Consider the following 21,030-nt stretch of genomic DNA (forward strand, 5'->3'; position numbering starts at 1 on the left):
GAATTGTGACCCCAGCTTTTATGCTCGACTTGGAGACCAGCTGCGCCTTTGGGCTTTTCCCAGAGATGTTGGATGAGGCTGCACCTGCAGTGTGATGGATTTGCCCTCGCCTGAAAGAGGAAGGAAAATAAGGGAGAATCAAAAGATCACTTGTATCCATCCCCTTCTTTGTACACTAGTACATTTATATCACCCAAGTACACCAGATAATTTTTGTCTGAATTAATAGTAATAACATACAAGAAAAAGGAAAAAAGGAAAAGAAAATTAGGAGGAGAACAATCTGATTTTCTCTGGGAGCCAGTAAAACCACCCCAGAAATTTAACATGGCCAGATTAGGATACACTGAATTTGGGAGCAAGGCACTCTGGTTTTATTTTGTTCCCCTGGCAATTATCTGGGTCAATTTGGATCACCTAGGGGATCTCTAAGGTGCTGACTATCTTTTAAAGTAGGTCTTCTGAAAGAAAGGAGTGTAAAATGAATTTTTGGAAATGTAATTCTTAAAGCACTAAAGAAGTTTTCTTCTGAGCAGAGATTCACACCATAATAAACTGAATTTATAGATTTTTCACATATGGAGTATTTGCCAATACTATTTGAAAATGTATATCTAACCATCTAGTTACCATATATTCCCGTTAGCCCAGCATTATAGGTGCTGTTTTTATACTTATATTCAGAGGTTGCAAACTGGCCATGGGCCATAAAGGGACTCTGAAAGCAGATAGGTTCTGTTTGGCCTGCACAGCTAAAACATTTTGGGATGCCTTTTGGAATTCATGCACTCTCCAGCCTTCTACATGACTACTGCTTCTTACTGTGTTAGACTCAACTCCCTACACCTACCTGGCCCTAGAAAGAATTAAGTTTGAGATCCTTGTCACAATCAAACTCCATCCCTCCAAAACAATCTAATAACACAAGAGAAAGAAAAAAGAAGGGAAGAAAGGAAGAGAAGGAGACGGAGGAAGCATTGCCTCTCTGAAAATGGTTGGAAGTAAAGTTTTCCATGACACCAGAGGAATGGGTTGACGACTTCCTGAGGTTCCTTTAGGTCTGGGAAGCTATGACTACTTAAGGTAAGATAAATAAAATAGGATACAAAGTTACATGACTTGTTCAAGGTCGTCCAGAAAGTTTGTGGTGAAGCCAAAATTAAGAATTTCTTTCCTGGCGAAGATCCTTGTTCTGTTGCCCGGCCTACTGAGATGTGTGGCCGCACTGCTTGCTGATGAATAATGTGGGCTTTTAGGAACAGTTCCTTATGCAAAAAGAGCCTCAGGAAGCTCATTATATCCTTGCAAGGGGATATACTTTATTGTTTCCTTAATGCATTATGGAGACTATTATAGCTCTTCCTCCCATACGACCCTCCGTCTGTGATCACTAACACACACTACAGAGTGTTTGGCTTTGGATAATGTGTGAACCGGGAACATAATTTTGGAAAATTGTTGGAGAAAGAAATCTAAAAGTCACAAAGGGTCAGGTGCCAGAAAAATGTCTAAGAAACTAATGTTTTTAAAAATAGTCTGTGCAGATTCAGTGTTCAGAATGTATGTGCAAGGCCCTCTTTCCTTCCCAAGAAGAATCAAATACATCCTCAATACAAAATGTACTGTAATTTCTCTCTTTGACCACCCTGTACTGGCTAGCTACATTATTTAAGGTACAGAACTTGTACTGGATCATATCACAAAAGGCATTCTCTACTGATTTCAACTATCTGTGACTTACTTTCATCTTCAACACCCATGAAAAAGACTCAGATTGAATACGAGACATCAATCCGGTAAATAATAGTAGCTAACATCTACTGGGGGCTTGCCATGTGCCAGGCCCTCTGCCAAAAGCTTTACATTTAACAGTTCATTCTGATTCTCTCACAATCCTTATAAAGCAGGTTTCATAATCTCCATTTTCTTAAAGAGGAAACTGAGACTAGAAAATTTCAGTAACGTACCCAAGGTCACAGAACTGAATTTGAAACTGAATTTGTCTCTCCAGAAGCCACATTCTTAACTCTGCCAAAAGCTTTACATTTAACAGTTCATTCTGATTCTCTCACAATCCTTATAAAGCAGGTTTCATAATCTCCATTTTCTTAAAGAGGAAACTGAGACTAGAAAATTTCAGTAACGTACCCAAGGTCACAGAACTGAATTTGAAACTGAATTTGTCTCTCCAGAAGCCACATTCTTAACTCTATGCTATACTCTTGTTTCAGACATCTGAAAGCCCTTGTTAAGTATCACAATCAGCACTGGGACCTGTAGCAGGAGGCAGAGTGGCCTTCAGGGACAGGAGGATCCTTCTGGGAGGTCTGTCCACACAGTGGAGTCTGGGTCCACCTTGCCCCATGGAGTAACTACAGGGAATGTTGGTGTTGAGGCAATCTATTTTTTTTAAACTCTGTAGGGCCAGAAGGAAATCTTGGTTGAACAAAAATCCCATTTCTCTATTATTCAAGCCATTCCTAAAAGTAAGGAAGCAAATTTGAATGCTGCATTAGCCCTGAATCTATTTGGAGCCTGAGAAAGAGCTAAAAGAATGTTTTTTATTTTAACATTATCTACATGATATGAATTTGGCCAATCCAGAAAGGATAAATAAAGTTCACGCCCTCAGAAGGCATTTTTCTTCATTTGGGGATCAAAGTTTTAGTTCTTTGCTGTGATTATATTATCTATGAGATGGAGATAATTTCCAGGTTGGAGGTTTGTGTTTTATAATTTGCCTGGAAAGGGTTTCAGTTTAGCTCTAATAAAATATTGGGTCTCTGAATTTTATTAATTCCAATGATAATGGTTGAAAATATAATGGAAATGACAAATAATAATGATAACAACTCTTTACTAAGCATCTACCATGCCCAAGGGCCTTAAAGAGATTATTCATTACTCCCAATAACAAGATGAAAATGAAATTCAAAGGCAAATCTGATAGGGTTCCAGAGGTTCAAAAATGAGTATTTGAGGGCGCACGATGTGCTGGATGTTTTCCCAGTGTGTTAGGGTTCTCTTAGAGGACAGAACTAATGGGAGATATATTTACATATATATATCTTATATATAAGCCACATATACTAATGGGAGATATATAATATATATAAACTATGTATATATTTATATATAATATATACATATTATATATATTTTATATACATATATGTATATATTAATATAGATGTATATCTTTTATATACATATGTATTACATGTATATATGTATATATATTATATATTATGTATACATAGTTTATATATATTATATATCTCCCATTAGTATATGTGACTATTATATATATAAAGGGAGTTTATTCAACCAATCACAAGGTCCCACAATAGGCTGTCTGCAAGCTAAGGAGCAAGGAGAGCCAGTCCGAGTCCCCAAACTGAAGAACTTCGGGTCCGATGTTCCAGGGCAGGAAGCATACAGTACGGGAGAAAGATGTAGGCTAGGAGACTAGACCTGTCTCTCTTTTTCATGTTTCTCTGCCTGCTTTGTATTTGCTGGAAGCTGATTAGATCGCGCCCACCAGATTAAAGGTGGGTCTGCCTTCCCACTGACTGGAATGATAATCTCTTTTGGCAACACCCACACAGACACACCCAGGATTAATACTTTGTATCGCCAGTCCATCCCTTGTCAACTTGAACACATCTCCTGAGACCATACATACAAATAAAGACAATAATGAGGGCATAATTACACCTAACATAATACAACTATCCTTCCTACAACCAGAAACACACTAATCCCCCAACCCAAATACTATTACATAAAGTTAACAATACTTACATGCTGATATGAAGTCAATAAATCTTATGTCACATGATAAAGGAAAAAAAAGATATTAGTACAGGTATATACATGCACAAACATGTTTTTAACAAGGAGGAAACACTCATGACAGTCAACAGTCCTTGTTTCTGCAGCTGGTCATGTGGTTGTAGCTGGTATTGATGACTACCTTCTTGTACTACCCATTCTATATTCCCTTTGCCTTCAGCAAGCACCTCATCAGGTTGTTGTTTTTTTTTTTTTCTCCTGGTGCAGTGACCCAAACCTTCACTCCTGAAGGTCTGGGCCATTTGTAGTCCTGCCTGGATTGGGCTGTTGTAGTTTTCCGTTGACCTTAATCACAGGACATTGTAATACTAAGAGACATCCTAATGGATCTCCTGTATTCCATGCATACTCTCCCTTACTTTCGTTGTAGAGTAGCAGACTGATTTCATCTTGGTAATCTGGGTCAGTCACACCAGCCAAAACTGTAACTCCCTTCTTAGCCTCTTGACTTAAAGGTAGGGGGAGCCCAAAGTGTCCAGGTGGCAATCTTAAGTTCTAGTTTCACGGAATCATTGTGTCTCCAGGTGGCAGCGTTCCTCCCTCTGGAACTAAGATGTCTAGGCTAGCAGAACGAAATGTCGTGGGAACAGGAAAGAAAAATTTTGGTAGTGGATCACTAGGGGTGATGGTGAGTGGCGCCACTTCCACCCATTGATTCCTAGACCCATGAATTCTAGCTATGGGACAAACAGTACCATGTAGTGGATGCTGATTCAGAGCATGCATGGCCTTCTGGAGAACTTTGCTGCAGCCCTGCAAATATTTTTACCTAGTTGGCATCTTAAGTGTGACTTCAAAAGGCCATTTCACTGTTTTGTCAATCCAGCTGCTTTAGGATGATGGGGAACATGGTAAGAGCAGTGAATTCCATGAGCATGAGCCCACTGCCACACTTCTTTAGCTGTAAAGTGAGTGCCTTGGTCAGAGGCAATGCTGTATGGAATACCATGATGGTGAATAAGGCATTCCATGAGTCCATGGATGGTAGTCTTGGCAAAAGCATTGCATGCAGGATAGGCAAACTCATATCCGGAGTGTCTATTCCAATGAGGACAAACCTCTGTCCTTTTCATGATGGAAAAGGTCCAATATAATCAATCTGCCACCAGGTAGCTGGCTGATCATCCCGAGGAATGGTGCCTTATCGAGGGCTCAGTGTTGGTCTCTGCTGCTGGCAAATTGGGCACTCAGCAGTGGCTGGAGCCAGGTCAGCCTTGGTGAGCAGAAGTCCATGTTGCTGAGCCCATGCGTAACCTACATCCCTGCCATCATGGCCACTTTGTTCATGGGCCCTTTGGGCAATGACGGGGGTGACTGGGGAAAGAGGCTGAGTGGTGTCCACGGAACGGGTCATCCTATCCACTTGATTATTAAAAGCCTCCTCTGCTGAAGTCACCCATTGATGAGCACTCACATGGGATACAAACATCTTCACAGTTTTTGACCACTCAGGTCAATCCACATACTTCTTCCCCAGATTTCTTTGTCACCAATTTTCCAATCATACTTCTTCCAAGTCCCTGACCATCCAGCCAAACCATTGGCTACAGCCCATGAATCGGTATATAATCACCCATCTGGCCATTTCTCCTTCCATCCAAAGTGCACAACCAGGTGCACTGCTTAAAGTTCTGCCCACTGGGAAGATATCACTTCACTGCTGTCCTTCAGGGATGTCCTAGAAAGGGGCTGTAGTGCTGCAGCTGTCCACTTTCGAGTGGTGTCTGCACATCATGCAGAACCATCTGTGAACCAGGCCCTAGTCTTCTCTTCCTCTGTCAGCTGATCATAGGGAACTCCCCATGAGGCCATCAGAGCAGGCTGGGGGAGAGAAGGCAGGGTGGCCCGAGTGGAGACCATGGGCATTTGAGCCACTTCCTTATGTAACTTACTTGTGCCTTCAGGACCTGCTTGAGCGTGATCCTGTATATGCCACTTCCATTTGATGATGAAATGCTGCTGTGCATGCTGCCTCAGGGGAGAGGCCACCACTGTTGCCTCAGGCAGTGCAGGGTTTGTCTCCTCAGAAAAAGGTGGAAAGGCCTATGGCAGCATGTGTTGGGGAGGGGATGTTGCCGCTACTGGGGATGGGGAAGCTGTTTCTTCTGGCTAAAAAGGTTCCTCAGAGTTTACAAACTTAGTGTCCCCAGCTTCATCAGGGTCTTCCCACACATCCCCATTCCAAGTTTCAGGGTCCCATTCTTTTCCAATCAATGCCCTCACTTCAACTATAGATACCTGGCAAGGCTATGCATGCACCTTTCATTGCATGTCAGCCGCTAGCATAAGAACTTGTGTTTGTTTTTCCACAATTTCAGCTCTTTCTCTTCAGGAGATAAGACTCAGGGCAGTCTTAGCAGATTTGAGGCTCAGTATCTGCTTCTGAAGCAAGGAGATAGAATCCCTGAGTTCATCATTTTCTTTCATCACTTTGTCCACCGAACTTAGGAGCAACCAACCAGCTTCATCATGTTTCTTGGTTCTCCACATATGGTCAAAGGTATTATATGTATAGGGTCACTAAACTCCATGCCTCTGACAAGCGGTGAATCAGCAGTGTCAAATGCATTTATTTTGCATAAGTCTCTAAATAGTTAACACCAACGACTATCAGTGTTCTCCATACTATTAGAAGTAGAGTCCTTAGCATTTTGGGGTCTAATCATATTAAGCAGCCAACTCCAGAAACCCCAAAATCAATGAAAGAACTCCATCCTTTAATATTCTGTTCCTTTAGAACCACTCCTGGTACCAAAATCTGTATTAGAGTTCTCGTAGAGGGACAGAACAGGAGATATATATATATATATATATATGTGTGTGTGTGTGTGTGTGTGTAAAGGAGAGTTTATTAAGTATTAACTTACATGATCACAAAGTCCCACAATAGGCTAGGCTATCTGCCAGTTGTGGAGCAAGGAGAACCAGTCCGAGTTCTAAAACTGAAGAACTTGGAGTCTGATGTTCAAGGGCAGGAAGCATCCAGCACAGGAGAAAGATGTAGGCTGGGAGGCTAGGTCCGTCTCTCCTTTTCATGTTTTTCTGCCTGCTTTATGTTTGCTGGAAGCTGATTAAATTGTCCCCACCAGATTAAGGGTGGATCTGCCTTCTCCAGCCCACTGACTCAAATGTTAATTTCTTTTGACAACACCCTCACAGACACACCCAAGGTTAATACTTTGTATCTCAATCCAATCAAGTTGACACTGGGTATTAACCATCATACCCAGGCCCTAGGCTGAATATTTTTACATAGGTACTTTTTTGTTATCATAATGTACATATATGAACCATATATACTTAGCCTTAAGTTTAGCTATGGAAACTGAATCACAGAGAATTCTCAGCTTATGATAGGGTTACGTCCTGATACACCCATCTTAAGTTGAAAATATCATTATGTTGAAAATGCATTTAATACACCTAACCTACCAAAACATCATAGCCTACCTTGAATATTGTCAGAACATTTACATTAGTTTTATTGGGCAAAATCATCTACCATAAAGTCTGTTTTCTAATAAACTGTTGAATTTCTCGTGTAATTGAATACTGCAGTGACAGTTAAAAATAGAATGCTATCATATGGGTACTCAGATTTCTACTAAGTGTGTACTGCTTTCACACCTTCATAAAGTCAAAAAATTGTAAGTTGAACTATCGTAAGTTGGGGAAGGTCTACAGCTTGCACAAGGTGACACATCTAGTAAGTAGAGAAGCATAATTCGAATACAGAACACTTGATTCCTCCAGGGTAGAATTCTTTCTCCAACCCCAGAGCTGCCAGATTTTTTTTTTTTCCAGTAACAGAAATACAAATAACCAACTTGTTATTGTGAGTACATATTTCTTTTTTGCCTAACTTCATAAGAAGTTAATGCATATAAATCATAGTGCTAAGTCTCACCAAATATTTTTATTCTGTTGAACTAACTTCCTATCTAACACAGTTCTATGGGGAAAATGAGAGCGCTTGCCAAGTGCAGTGATGGTGATGATCATGTAGTTCATTGCCTTCAGAATTTTATACTCAGAGCAGAGTGTCCCAAATATATCTTGTTGGAAAAAAAAAGAAGCATCAAATGTAATTGTATAATTGTTTGTGGGACTTTCAAAATGCATCCCTTGCCAATTCTGGGCCTTAAAGCCATGTTTTGTTACTTAAGGGATTGTTTCTTTAAACCTCCAGACTTGTTTGTGAAACATCACCCTGGTAATTAGCAGGACATTTTCTTCGTACATTTGATAGACCTTGTCAATCAGCCCTAGAAGAAAGCAATTTCACTTAAAAAAAAAAAAAAATCTATTCCAGCTGTTTTTTATTTGTTGCAGAATTTAAATAATTAATTTGTATATGTTATAAAAGTTGGCCTGAATTATAATGGCTTCACTTTTTTTTGTGGTAAAAGCACTTAACATTAAATTTATCATCTCTCAATTTTAAGTGTACAGTTCAGTTGTGTTAAGTATATTCACATTATTGTGTAACAGATCTCTAGAACTTTCTCATCTTGCAAAACTAAAACTTTATTCCCATGAAACACCAGTTCCCTCTACCTCCAAGCCCTTGGCAGCCACCTTTCTACTTTCTGTTTCTGTGATTTTGACTACTTTATATGAATGGAATCATGTAGTATTCAGGCTATTGTGAATGGCTTATTTCATAATGTCCTCAAGATTCATCCATGTTATAGCATATGACAGGAATTCCTTTTTAAAGCTGCATAATATTCCATTGTATGTACACACCACATTTTCATGTGTGTGTGTGTAGTAGTGGTTTTTACTGATTGGCACAAGATTACGGCCTATGCTTCCGATACCCTTCCCTCTTATGCAGCTCAAATGGAAGGAAACTGATTAACACATAGAAAGCAATAGCATGCTTACAGGTTTAAACTCCTTTTGTTTTTACAAAAAGGAGTGGGATATGGGGGTGGTACAATTTTAGGGATAGTAGCAAAACTCTCCCTAGACTAGAGTGGGTGGGCCTATCTGTCCCTTGTTGCTGGTACCACAAAGAGGGTGCATTAGTAAAGAAGGGGAAGGGTTACATGTGGTTGGCCTGCTATTAAGAGGGGAAGATAGGATGGTATCTGCTGTGTACCTGTCTTTGGCCAAACGTGGGGCTAGACTAAGTGCCCCTTTCTTCTCGGCCCTCCTACACAACCCAGCTGTACTGTCTCTTGCACCTATGGGAAGGAGGTGTGAAGGAAGCTGAGAACATCTGCCTTGAGAAGAAACGGGAAACCTTAGTTTCCTTTCACTTTCCCTCGACTGAATTCCACTCCCCTCAGCTCTGGAGAGCACTGCAAAAGTCTTCCTTAGGAGTGCTGTGAAGACGCTAGGGAAGATGCTGACCCAGGCGGGTAGCCCTGAGTGGGCAAAATGAAAAACTTGACTTTCCCTGCAGTATCAAGCAAGGTTGCTTTGTAAACAAACAAAACTGGAAAATAAGACTAAATACTAAGTCCTTGAGTGCATTTGGATTGGAGGCAAGGGCTGTATTACTCCATCCCCACCCTGCCCCATTTTATAAAAGTGCCAAGAGGCTTAAGGACCACAACCAACCCCACTTCCCTTCAAGCACCATTCCTTGGATTCCCCAGTTTTGTTGAGCTCATTTGGGGTTATTACTGCCACCCTCTTAAAAAATGACTCAGCCTGTTGGTTGGTCCATTTTCTACCCTTTGTATAATTATGAAACACACTCTCTAAATAGGAGACACATAAGCCCTCACTCTATAGTCCAAGGGACTAGGTGATATCATGCCGGGAAGGCTAAATTGTTTGCTTTCCTGGGTGGTCCTGATGTGAATGGACAGCAGCAGGGTTCTTGTGGGATCAGAGCAGTCTAGTTTGAGCCACCACACATTTTTTCATTTTTTAAAATTAATTTTAATTTGTTTTAAGTTCCGGGGTACATGTGTAGGATGTGCAGGTTTGTTACATGGGCAAACGTGTGCCATGGTGGTTTGCAGCACCTGTCAACCCATCATCTACGTATTAAGCCCAGGATGCATTAGCTGTATTTCCTAATGCTCTCCCTCCCCTCGCCCTACCACCCAACAGGCCCTGTTTGTGTCGTTCCCCTCCCTGTGTGTCCATGTGTTCTCATTGTTCAGCTCCCACTTATAGGTGAGAACATGTGGTGTTTGGTTTTCTGTTCCTGCCTTAGTTTGCTCAGGATAATGGCTTCCAGCTCCATCCATGTCCCTGCAAAGGACATGATCTTGTTTTTATAACTCAGAAATAAGACCACCCATCTACAACCATATCATCTTTCACAAACCTGACAAAAACAAGCAATGGGGAAACGATTCCCTATTTAATAAATAATCCTGGGAGAATTGGCTACCCATATGCAGAAAAATGAAACTGGATACCTTATACAAAAATTAACTCAAGATGGATTAAAGACTTAAATGTAAAACACAAAACTATAAAAACTCTAGAAGAAAATCTAGGCAATACCATTCAAAACATAAGCACAGGCAAAATCACCATTTGGTGACAAAATCACCAAAAACAATTGCAGCAAAAGCAAAAATTGACAAACGGGATCTAATTAAACCACATTTTCTTTATCCATTCATTTGTCATTGGGCATTTGGGCTGCCTCCACCTCTTAACTATTGTGAATAATAGTTGCAATGAACGTGGGTGTACAAATAAATATCTCTTTCAAATGCTGCTTTAATTCTTTTGGATATGTACCCTGAACTGGGATATAATCATATGGTGATTATATTTTCGATTTTTTGAGAAATCACAGTGAACAAGGGTTACAATTTCTCTGCATCTTTTCCAGTGCGTGTTATTTTCTGTGGTGATAGTGTCCATCATAATGAGTATGAGGTGATACCTCATTGTGCTTTTTATTTGCATTTCTCTTATGATTAGTGATATGGAGCATTTTTTCATATGCTTGTGGGTCATTTGTATGTCTTTGGATAACTGTCTAAGTCCTTTGCCCATTTTTTAATAAGGTTATTTTGTTGTAGGAGTTTACAATATATTCTGGATATTAATCCATTATCATATATATAATTTAAAAATACTGTCTCCCATTCTGTAGGTCATCTTTTTTCTCTGTTGATTGTCTCCTTTGATGCACAGGCTGTAAGTTTGAAGTCATCTCATTTGTCTTTTGTTGTTGTTGCCCGTGTTTTCGGTGTCATATCTAAGAAACCATTGCCAAATACCCAAAAGCTTTTCCCTTATGTTTTCTTCTAGGAGTTTCAAAGGTTTAGGTCTTATGGTTAGGTCTTTAATGCATTTTGAGTTAATTTTTGTATATGGCATAAGGGAAGAGTACAACCTCATTCTTTTCATGTAGACATCCAGTTTTCCCAACACAATTTGTTGAAGAAACTGTCCTTCATTGTATAGTCTTGGCACCCTTGTCAAAGATCATAAAGAGCATGTATAGAAGGGTTTATTTCTGGACTCTGTTCCATTGGTCTATATGTCTGTCTGTATGTCAGTACTACACCATCTTGATTACTGTTGCCTTACAGTATGTTTTGAAATCAGGAAGTGTGAAGTCTCCAACATTGTTCTTTTTCAGGATTACTTTGGCAATGTAAAATCTCTTGATTTTATATGAATTTTAGAAATTTTTCCTGTGGAAGTTACCATTGAGATTTTGATAGAGATGGCATTGACTCTGTAGATTGTTTTGGGTGTTATAGACAGTATAACAATATTAAATTTTCCAGTCTATAAACATGGGATGTTTCACCATTGTGCTTATGTCATCTTTGATTTATTTTGGTTATCTCTTATAATTTTCATTGTACAAGTCTTTTGCCTTCTCAGTTCATTCCTAAGCATTGTATTCTTTCTGAGACTTTTGTAAACGGGGTTGTTTTCTTAATTTCCTTTTCAGATTAGTCATTGTTCGTTTATGGAAATACAACTCATTTGTGTGTTGATTTGTATCCTGCAAATTTGCTAACATCATTTATTAGTTTTAGTGGGTTTTTTGTGGAATCTTTAGGATTTTCTATATATAAGATTATGTAATCTGGGAACAGATAATTTTACTTCTCTTCCATTTAAATGCCTTTTATTTATTTTTCTTGTCTAACTGCTGTGACTAGAGTTTCCAGTACTATGTTGAGTAGAAATGGCAAGAATAGGCATCCGTTCCTTGTTCCCATTCTTAGAAGAGAAACTTTCCGTTTTTCGCGATTGAGTATGATTTTAACTGTGGACTTTTCATATGTGACTTTTATTATGTGTAGGTACTTTCCTTCCATTCCTCGTTTGTTGAGTGTTTTTATCATGAAAAAGTGTTGAATTTTGTCAAATGGTTTTGTGCATCAATTGAGATGATCATGTGTTTTCACTTCTTCATTATGTTAATGTGATATATTATACTAATTGTTTTTCACATTCCCTTCCTTGCATTCCCGGTATAAATCCAACTTGTTCATAGTATACAATCTTTTTAATATGCTTTTGAATTTGGTTTGCTACATTTTGTTGAGAAGATTTGCATCAGTATGCATTAGGAATATTGGTCTGTAGTTTTCTTGTTGTGATAATGGATTTACATTTAAACACTATTAGTGAGTAGCTCCTGAGAAATGCCCTACATTGCAAACATCTAAACTGGCTTAAGGGCGCTATAAAAGTTGTTCTATGTATAATGTCATGTTAAAAACATTTGGTGAAATTTATTAAAGAGAATTCAGAATTAAATAGAAATAGAAATATCTTAACACCTCCTTTTGTATTAAGGATGTTTAATTCCTTGCTGCCAAAGGAATGTCTTGCAGGATGTGGAGAGGAAATTCTTATACATACATTCTTATAGAATGTAGAAGAAAAAAATGTCTTCCTCTGTGCTTGATCTGATTTCTAACATTCTGGGTTTCCATGGTTGATTGGTTGGTTGGTTGGTTGGTTGAAAAAGGTATGTGTGTATGTCAAAGAAAATTTTGAAGATTTCAACACAATTATCTCAAATCATATAATTTAAACTAAAATGGGGGTATTAGCTGTAATAATGTTCAAACTATAGCCCCATAAAGGCTATTTCTCAATACTAATAGACTGATTTGGAAGTCTCTCACACAACTTTAATACATATTTTACTTCTTGATACATTTCCTTACATTCATTTGAAACATAAAAATTAGTTGAGGCCGGGTGCGGTGTCTCACACCTGTAATCCTAAGCACTTTAGGAGTCCGAAGTGGGCGGATCACGAGGTGAGGAGATCAAGACCATCCTGGCTAATGCAGTGAAACCTTGTCCCTACTAAAAATACAATTAGTCAGGCGTGGTGGCACGTGCCTGTAGTTCCAGCTATGCAGAAGGCCGAGGTAGGATAATTGCTTAAACCCGGGAGGCAGAGGTTGCAGTGAGCCGAGATCGCGCCACTGCACTCCAGCCTGGAAGACAGAGCAAGACTTTGTCTCAAAGATAAATAAACAAATAAAAATTAGTTGAAATTCTATCTCAGTTATGAAAGGTAGCTTTATTCTTTTGGTTTTCTATTTTGAGTTATGATTGAGAAATAACCTGTGGCAGAAGTTTTCTTAGCAATTTATTGTGGCCGTTGCACCTGTTTCAAGATTCCTCTAAACAGAAACAAAAGTGAAATAAATTTGTGGAGTTAATAATAAAAATGTTATTCTCTGCGGTTTTTTTTTTTTTTTTTTTAAGACAGAGTCTTACTCTGTCGCCCAGGCTGGAGTGCAGTGGCGCCATCTTGGCTCATTGGAACCTGCGCCTCCCGGGTTCAAGCGATTCTCCTGCCTCAGGCCCCTGAGTAGCTGGGAATACAGGCGTGTATCACCACGCCTGGCTAATTTTTGTATTTTTAGTAGAGACACGGTTTCACCATGTTGGTCAAGCTGGTCTTGAACCCCCGACCTCGTGATCTGCGCCCCTTCAGCCTCCCAAAGTGCTGGGATTACAGGCGTGATCCACCGCGCCCAGTCCATATTTTTTCATTTCATAGAATATCCGGATAAAAGTCAGAGTCAAACTAGTTTTATAATACTGAAAAGTTTTGCAAATACAGGCATGTCACTTAATGATGGGGATATGTTCTGAGAAATGTGTCATTAGGTGATTCCATCATTGTGCAAATGTCATAGAGTATACTTACATAAACCTAGGTGGTATGTAGCCTATATGATATACCCTATTGCTCCTAGGCCGCAAACCTGTATAGCATGTTACTATCCTGAAGGCAATAGGCAATTGTAACACAATGGCAAGTATTTGTGTATTGAAACATAAAGGTATAATAAAAATATGGTACTATGAATACAACTTTATGGGACTACCATTGTATATGTGGTCCATCATTGGCCAGACTTTCCTTATGGTGGCACAAGACTACATAGTAAAGGGTGAAGTAACCAGACTTGGAGATGGGGAGGAGGGAGAAGAATGCCAGATGTATGTTTCCTCCCACCAAGACTAGAAGGCATCTAGTATCAGGCAACACACTTATTTCCTACTCCTACACAATCATTTCCTACTCCTGTCTCATACTTGCCAGAATCTGGATTTTTTTTTTCTTTATTGTCAGACCAGTAATGCAGTTTTCGTATTTTGTATAACAAAAAAGTTGTAGGACTTTTTCTTCTTACTATGAAAATATGACTCATTAAATACATAACTTTTAGTACTGGCTATTTGTATTCTTATACTCTTAGTCACAAAGATCGCTATGTTTTACAAAGTCAAAAGGTTGTTAATAGCAGCTAGCATGAATTCAGAGCTTGCTATGTATTGAGCACTGGGTTTAAACACATATGCTCGATTTTATTAGATCCTTATAGTAGGAAGGTAAAGAATACAGTAGTCACTGAAGTTCTTCAGTGCTCAAGACTCAAGTGCACTATAGCAAGACGAACACCAGGAAAACATGTAACTCTGCTTTGACTACTTTAGCAAGTGAATGGCCCAGTTAGGGAAAGCAAGACAAACACTGGATCCATAATGGCTTTTTACAGCTGATAGGAATGCAGAAAAAATAGAGCCATTAACTACTAATATCATCTTTGCAAGCAGGTGAGCAGTACATATCTGACTTCAGAAGATTTTATTGAAATCAATAGATGATGGTTAATAAAAACAAATATTCTCAGCTTTCCTTCTTTCACTTGTCGTCTGACAACCACTATTTAGCTAAAACTAAATGGATTAGAGATATAAGATGATGAATAACAACTATTATTAACTTTTGTGAGCATATAATGTGAGTCAGCTACTACACTAAGAAGTTTACATAGATTCCCTTAATTTTCTCAATAATCCTATGAGAACTGTACTTGTATGAGCAACCCCATTTTATAACTGAAGATACTTGAGGCTTCAAGAGGTTATGTAAACATGTTCGTGGTCAACAGTCATTAAGCGGTGAGTGACATTCTCATGAGATTAATGAAATCATCTGTGTGAGATACAAATACATCTATTGTGTATGTTTGTGTTTTTAAATGGAGACCAGTGGTGTGACAGAATGAAGTCCTTTTATTATTCAGTCAAGATCTGATGTGGCTATTCGAATATAGGAAAAACTGATGTTTTCCTTTTTTAGTTAAACTAACTTTAAAAATAATAACTTTATCAAGATATAATTCACATAACATAATTTGCTCATTAAAATGTTTGAGTCAAGAGTTTTTAGAAGATTCACAGAATTGTGCAACCATCACCACAATCTTTAGAATATTTTCATCATCTCAAAAAATACTTTGTAGCCTTTAGCACTCCTCCCACTGTACCCCCCCATACCCCTGGCCATAGGCAACGACCAAATTACTTTCTGTCTCTGCAGGTTGTCCTATTCTGGATACCTTGTATATGTGGAATCATACAATATGTGATCGTTTATGACTGGCATCTTTCAAGCATGTTTTTGATGTTTCCATCCATGTTGTAGAATATTAAATTAACTTTTTGCATAAGAATAATTGAGCTAGAAAAGCATTGGCTGAATATGTCTACAGAATGTACCATTTAGAAAAGAAACAATTCCTGGAGACAAATGAGGTATTAACTAAAATGTAAAGATCTAAAACTTAGCTTTGAGTCTTTAATAAGCTACCATTCATGTTTTGCTTTTACTAGGAATGAACTTTTAATGTTTTGGAGCTATAAATGTAGTTTCTGAAGACATCTTTGTTTTTAAAGAAATGACATCTGCAGGCTTTTTCTTAGTGTTTCTAGTAAGTGTGTATGAGTGTGTGCACTTGTATGTGTGTGTGTGCATGTTTAGTGATTTACATGTGTATACATACAACTGTACACAGTCATATATGACTCTGGTGGTACATGGAGTCTAAATTTAATTGTAAAATTGAAGGAGTTCTAAAATTAGTTTTAGTATAGTAAGTGGGATATAGTAAGAATGTCCTACTATTTAAAAGCCTATTTGGTTATCCTGAATGGATTTTGAATGTATTCAATACTAGATTTGTGAGTGACTGTGCCTTTTTAGTAAACAAAAGAAAGGCTGTAATGTAGAAAGTATATGGAATAAGCATAACATCTGTCCTAATCTAATTTTCAGGCACATCTCCAGACTTCAATTTGGCTGAAGTAACTCATGCCACAGACCTGTGCACATGCCTGGAATTGAGACACAGTTTAAAAGACCAGATTGCTTTCTGCCTTTTGAAAACTCCTGAAAACCATCCTTTTGGACTCTGGAATTCTACACAGCTCAACCAAGACTTTGCTTGAATGTTTACATTTTCTGCTCGCTGTCCTACATATCACAATATCGTGTTCACGTTTTGTTAAAACTTAAGGGTGTCAGGAGTTGAGCTTGCTCAGCAAGCCAGCATGGCTAGAATGAGCTTTGTTGTAGCAGCTTGCCAATTGGTGCTGGGCCTACTAATGACTTCATTAACTGAGTCTTCCATACAGAATAGTGAGTGTCCACAACTTTGCGTATGTGAAATTCGTCCCTGGTTTACCCCACAGTCAACTTACAGAGAAGCCACGACTGTTGATTGCAATGACCTCCGCTTAACAAGGATTCCCAGTAACCTCTCTAGTGACACACAAGTGCTTCTCTTACAGAGCAATAACATCGCAAAGACTGTGGATGAGCTGCAGCAGCTTTTCAACTTGACTGAACTAGATTTCTCCCAAAACAACTTTACTAACATTAAGGAGGTTGGGCTGGCAAACCTAACCCAGCTCACGACACTGCATTTGGAGGAAAATCAGATTACAGAGATGACTGACTACTGTCTACAAGACCTCAGCAACCTTCAAGAACTCTACATCAACCACAACCAAATTAGCACTATTTCTGCTAATGCTTTTGCAGGCTTAAAAAATCTATTAAGGCTCCACCTGAACTCCAACAAATTGAAAGTTATTGATAGTCGCTGGTTTGATTCTACACCCAACCTGGAAATTCTCATGATTGGAGAAAACCCTGTGATTGGAATTCTGGATATGAACTTCAAACCCCTTGTAAATTTGAGAAGCTTAGTTTTGGCAGGAATGTATCTCACTGATATTCCTGGAAATGCTTTGGTGGGTCTGGATAGCCTTGAGAGCCTGTCTTTTTATGATAACAAACTGGTCAAAGTCCCTCAACTTGCCCTGCAAAAAGTTCCAAATTTGAAATTCTTAGACCTCAACAAAAACCCCATTCACAAAATCCAAGAAGGGGACTTCAAAAATATGCTTCGGTTAAAAGAACTGGGAATCAACAATATGGGAGAACTCGTTTCTGTCGACCGCTATGCCCTGGATAACTTGCCTGAACTCACAAAGCTGGAAGCCACCAATAACCCTAAACTCTCTTATATCCACCGCTTGGCTTTCCGAAGTGTCCCTGCTCTGGAAAGCCTGATGTTGAACAACAATGCCTTGAATGCCATTTACCAAAAGACAGTCGAATCCCTCCCCAATCTGCGTGAGATCAGTATCCATAGCAATCCCCTGAGGTGTGACTGTGTGATCCACTGGATTAACTCCAACAAAACCAACATCCGCTTCATGGAGCCCCTATCCATGTTCTGTGCCATGCCACCCGAATATAAAGGGCACCAGGTGAAGGAAGTTTTAATCCAGGATTCGAGTGAACAGTGCCTCCCAATGATATCTCACGACACCTTCCCAAATCGTTTAAACATGGATATCGGCATGACGGTTTTCCTAGACTGTCGAGCCATGGCTGAGCCAGAACCTGAAATTTACTGGGTCACGCCCATTGGAAATAAGATAACTGTGGAAACCCTTTCAGATAAATACAAGCTAAGTAGCGAAGGCACCTTGGAAATATCTAACATACAAATTGAAGACTCAGGAAGATACACGTGTGTTGCCCAGAATGTCCAAGGGGCAGACACTCGGGTAGCAACAATTAAGGTTAATGGGACCCTTCTGGATGGTACCCAGGTGCTAAAAATATACGTCAAGCAGACAGAATCCCATTCCATCTTAGTGTCCTGGAAAGTTAATTCCAACGTCATGACGTCAAACTTAAAATGGTCGTCCGCCACCATGAAGATTGATAACCCCCACATAACATATACTGCCAGGGTCCCAGTAGATGTCCATGAATACAACCTAACACATCTGCAGCCTTCCACAGATTATGAAGTGTGTCTCACGGTGTCCAATATTCATCAGCAGACTCAAAAGTCATGCGTAAATGTCACAACCAAAAATGCCGCCTTCGCGCTGGACATCTCTGATCAAGAAACCAGTACAGCGCTTGCTGCAGTAATGGGGTCTATGTTTGCCGTCATTAGCCTTGCGTCCATTGCTGTGTACTTTGCCAAAAGATTTAAGAGAAAAAACTACCACCACTCACTAAAAAAGTATATGCAAAAAACCTCTTCAATCCCACTAAATGAGCTGTACCCACCACTCATTAACCTCTGGGAAGGCGACAGTGAGAAAGACAAAGATGGTTCTGCAGACACCAAGCCAACCCAGGTTGACACATCCAGAAGCTATTACATGTGGTAACTCAGAGGATATTTTGCTTCTGGTAGTAAGGAGCACAAAGACGTTTTTGCTTTATTCTGCAAAAGTAAACCAGTTGAAGACTTTTGTATTTTTGACTTTGCTAGTTTGTGGCAGAGTGGAGAGGACGGGTGGATATTTCAAATTTTTTTAGTATAGCGTATCGCAAGGGTTTGACACGGCTGGCAGCGACTCTAGGCTTCCAGTTTGTGTTTGGTTTTTATTCTTATTATGATTATTATTATATTATTTTATTTTAGTTGTTGTGCTAAGCTCAGTAATGCTCTTCTAACTACAGTGCTCAATAAAATGATTAATGACAGGTTGGGGTTCCCCTGTGCTTTTACCAGTAGCATGACCCCTTCTGAAGCCATTGGTAGAAAGTACCTTGTCCTCCAAAAAGCTAACATACAGTTTTGAAGCAGCATTGAAACTTTTGTAGCAATCTGGTCTACAGACTTTTAACTCAAGAAGCTAAGGCTAGACTTGTTACCTTCGTTGAATGATGTTAGTTGACTGTACTGTAATGTTGTATCAACTGAATTGAATGTTTGCCTTTAAACAATGAATTTTCTTTTTCTTTCCTTTTTTTTGTAATAAAGAGGCTTAGAACAAGCTAACAGGCAATAGAAATATGTATATCAAATTTTTTAATGTAACAAACTACATGTTAATTGTTATCTTATTCTTTTTATCTTTAGTAGACACTTTTAAAAGAAAAGACAATTTTGTTGTGTTTAACTCACCAACACGTGGTGTATAATGAAGACAGAACTATAATAAATTAGTTTTGTTCTGATTTTTTAGAACAATTGCAATAATGTATCATTTATAGTTCTTGCTAGTTGCAGTGGTAATATTTTTCACATCCATAAAAACAACCACCAAAATAAATCAGCTGTAGCATGTTGCTTTTTAAAGCTAGGCCCTAAAAGGTTTTAATTCTTTTTCTAAGGGAAGAAATGTCTATTTTAATTAAGATATTTTAATGAACAGGATTTCTGTATTTTAAATAGTACTGACTAGCACATAATGGGCAGTGGGAGGATAGTTCATATGAAGAAAAAAAGGTGTATTGTTGTATCCCTTGCATAAAGGTAAATATATATATATATATACACACACACACACCCCAATATATTCATATACGCACACATCCCAACCTGTCACACATAATTCTTGTGTATATATATGAATATATTGGATATGTCATTTCTGTAAGTTTTGTTAAAACCTGATTTTCTTTTGTAGTATCCACATTCTTCATCAAAGTACAAAAACATCTATGAAGTGTCCCAAAATGTATGACATGTTATTTCTTTTTAACAGTTGTCTATATGCTTAGACCCTAATTAGTCTCTCTATCTGTGTGGCGATATCTGCTGAGACAAGTAAATGATTAACAGAAAACAAAACAACTTCCATACAATTGACGTTTTTCATCCAAATATACATAGACAGTTTTGGAGAATTGTTTCAGGATTACAAAGCAAACGTGTGTAACATTTAGAGCAGATGGAACTAGGTTTAGGTAGAAGGCCAGTTCCACAAAGGGCAGAGGGATGGGATTTAATAGGTAAAGAAGAACCCATTTGAAAATAAAGGTTGTTTCAAAAGGCAGCTGCCACCAGGCACACACCATTCCATCAGACAGGTGCCAGACAAGCAAAAGCAAGGAAAAGTTGACAGAAAGTCCAGGTGATGTAGGCTGAGGTATTTTTCTTTGGCAATATCCTGGTTTTGTGAATCACTTAAAAAAAATCACTTTCTTCCCATTCTTAAGGGGTTTTGGCAAACAGAATTTCAGATCTTGAAACAAATGAGCTGCAACAGAAAAATAAGAAGTACCCGAGCTCAAAGCATCCCTTCCCAAAGCCTTCATTTATTGGTGAGAAAAACCTGGGCCCAGGGAGGGCTTGCAGCTTACCCAGGTCGGACTCCTGCTGGTTCAGTGCTCTGCACTCCATGGATTGTTCTAGGCCCAGCAGCCTTTTAGGTTCTTGTGCGGGGCCCCTCTTTTACAGTTCTGAATAACCTCTGGTGCGCCTGCTTGAAAAATGCAGTACATCCTCAAGTTCCTCAAGTTACTCAGGATACATTTTATCACAGGGCAGATCAGATGGTGTCTCTATCGTTAGTACTGCAAAGTATGTATGGCAAACACACAGAATTGGAGCTGCGTTGAATGCAAATTTGGGGTGTTTCCCT

The 21,030-nt window shown here is 38.9% G+C and overlaps 2 protein-coding genes across 2 annotated transcripts in view; both read left to right on the forward strand.

Moving 5' to 3' along the window:
• The window catches only part of LRRN1 (leucine rich repeat neuronal 1), a 43,943-nt gene extending 24,315 nt beyond the window's left edge, over window positions 1–19,628 (forward strand). Inside the window, exon 2 of the mRNA XM_050781401.1 lies at window positions 16,400–19,628. Within this exon, the coding sequence (XP_050637358.1) occupies window positions 16,675–18,825 (2,151 nt within the window). The 5' untranslated portion in view covers window positions 16,400–16,674 and the 3' untranslated portion in view covers window positions 18,826–19,628. The remainder of the gene's footprint in view (window positions 1–16,399) is intronic.
• The window catches only part of LOC126948999 (uncharacterized), a 229,927-nt gene that overhangs the window by 26,240 nt on the left and 182,657 nt on the right, over window positions 1–21,030 (forward strand). The window lies entirely within an intron of this gene.

The sequence above is a fragment of the Macaca thibetana genome, chromosome 2 (assembly GCF_024542745.1).
Source record: "Macaca thibetana thibetana isolate TM-01 chromosome 2, ASM2454274v1, whole genome shotgun sequence".
Taxonomy (NCBI): Eukaryota; Metazoa; Chordata; class Mammalia; order Primates; family Cercopithecidae; genus Macaca; species Macaca thibetana.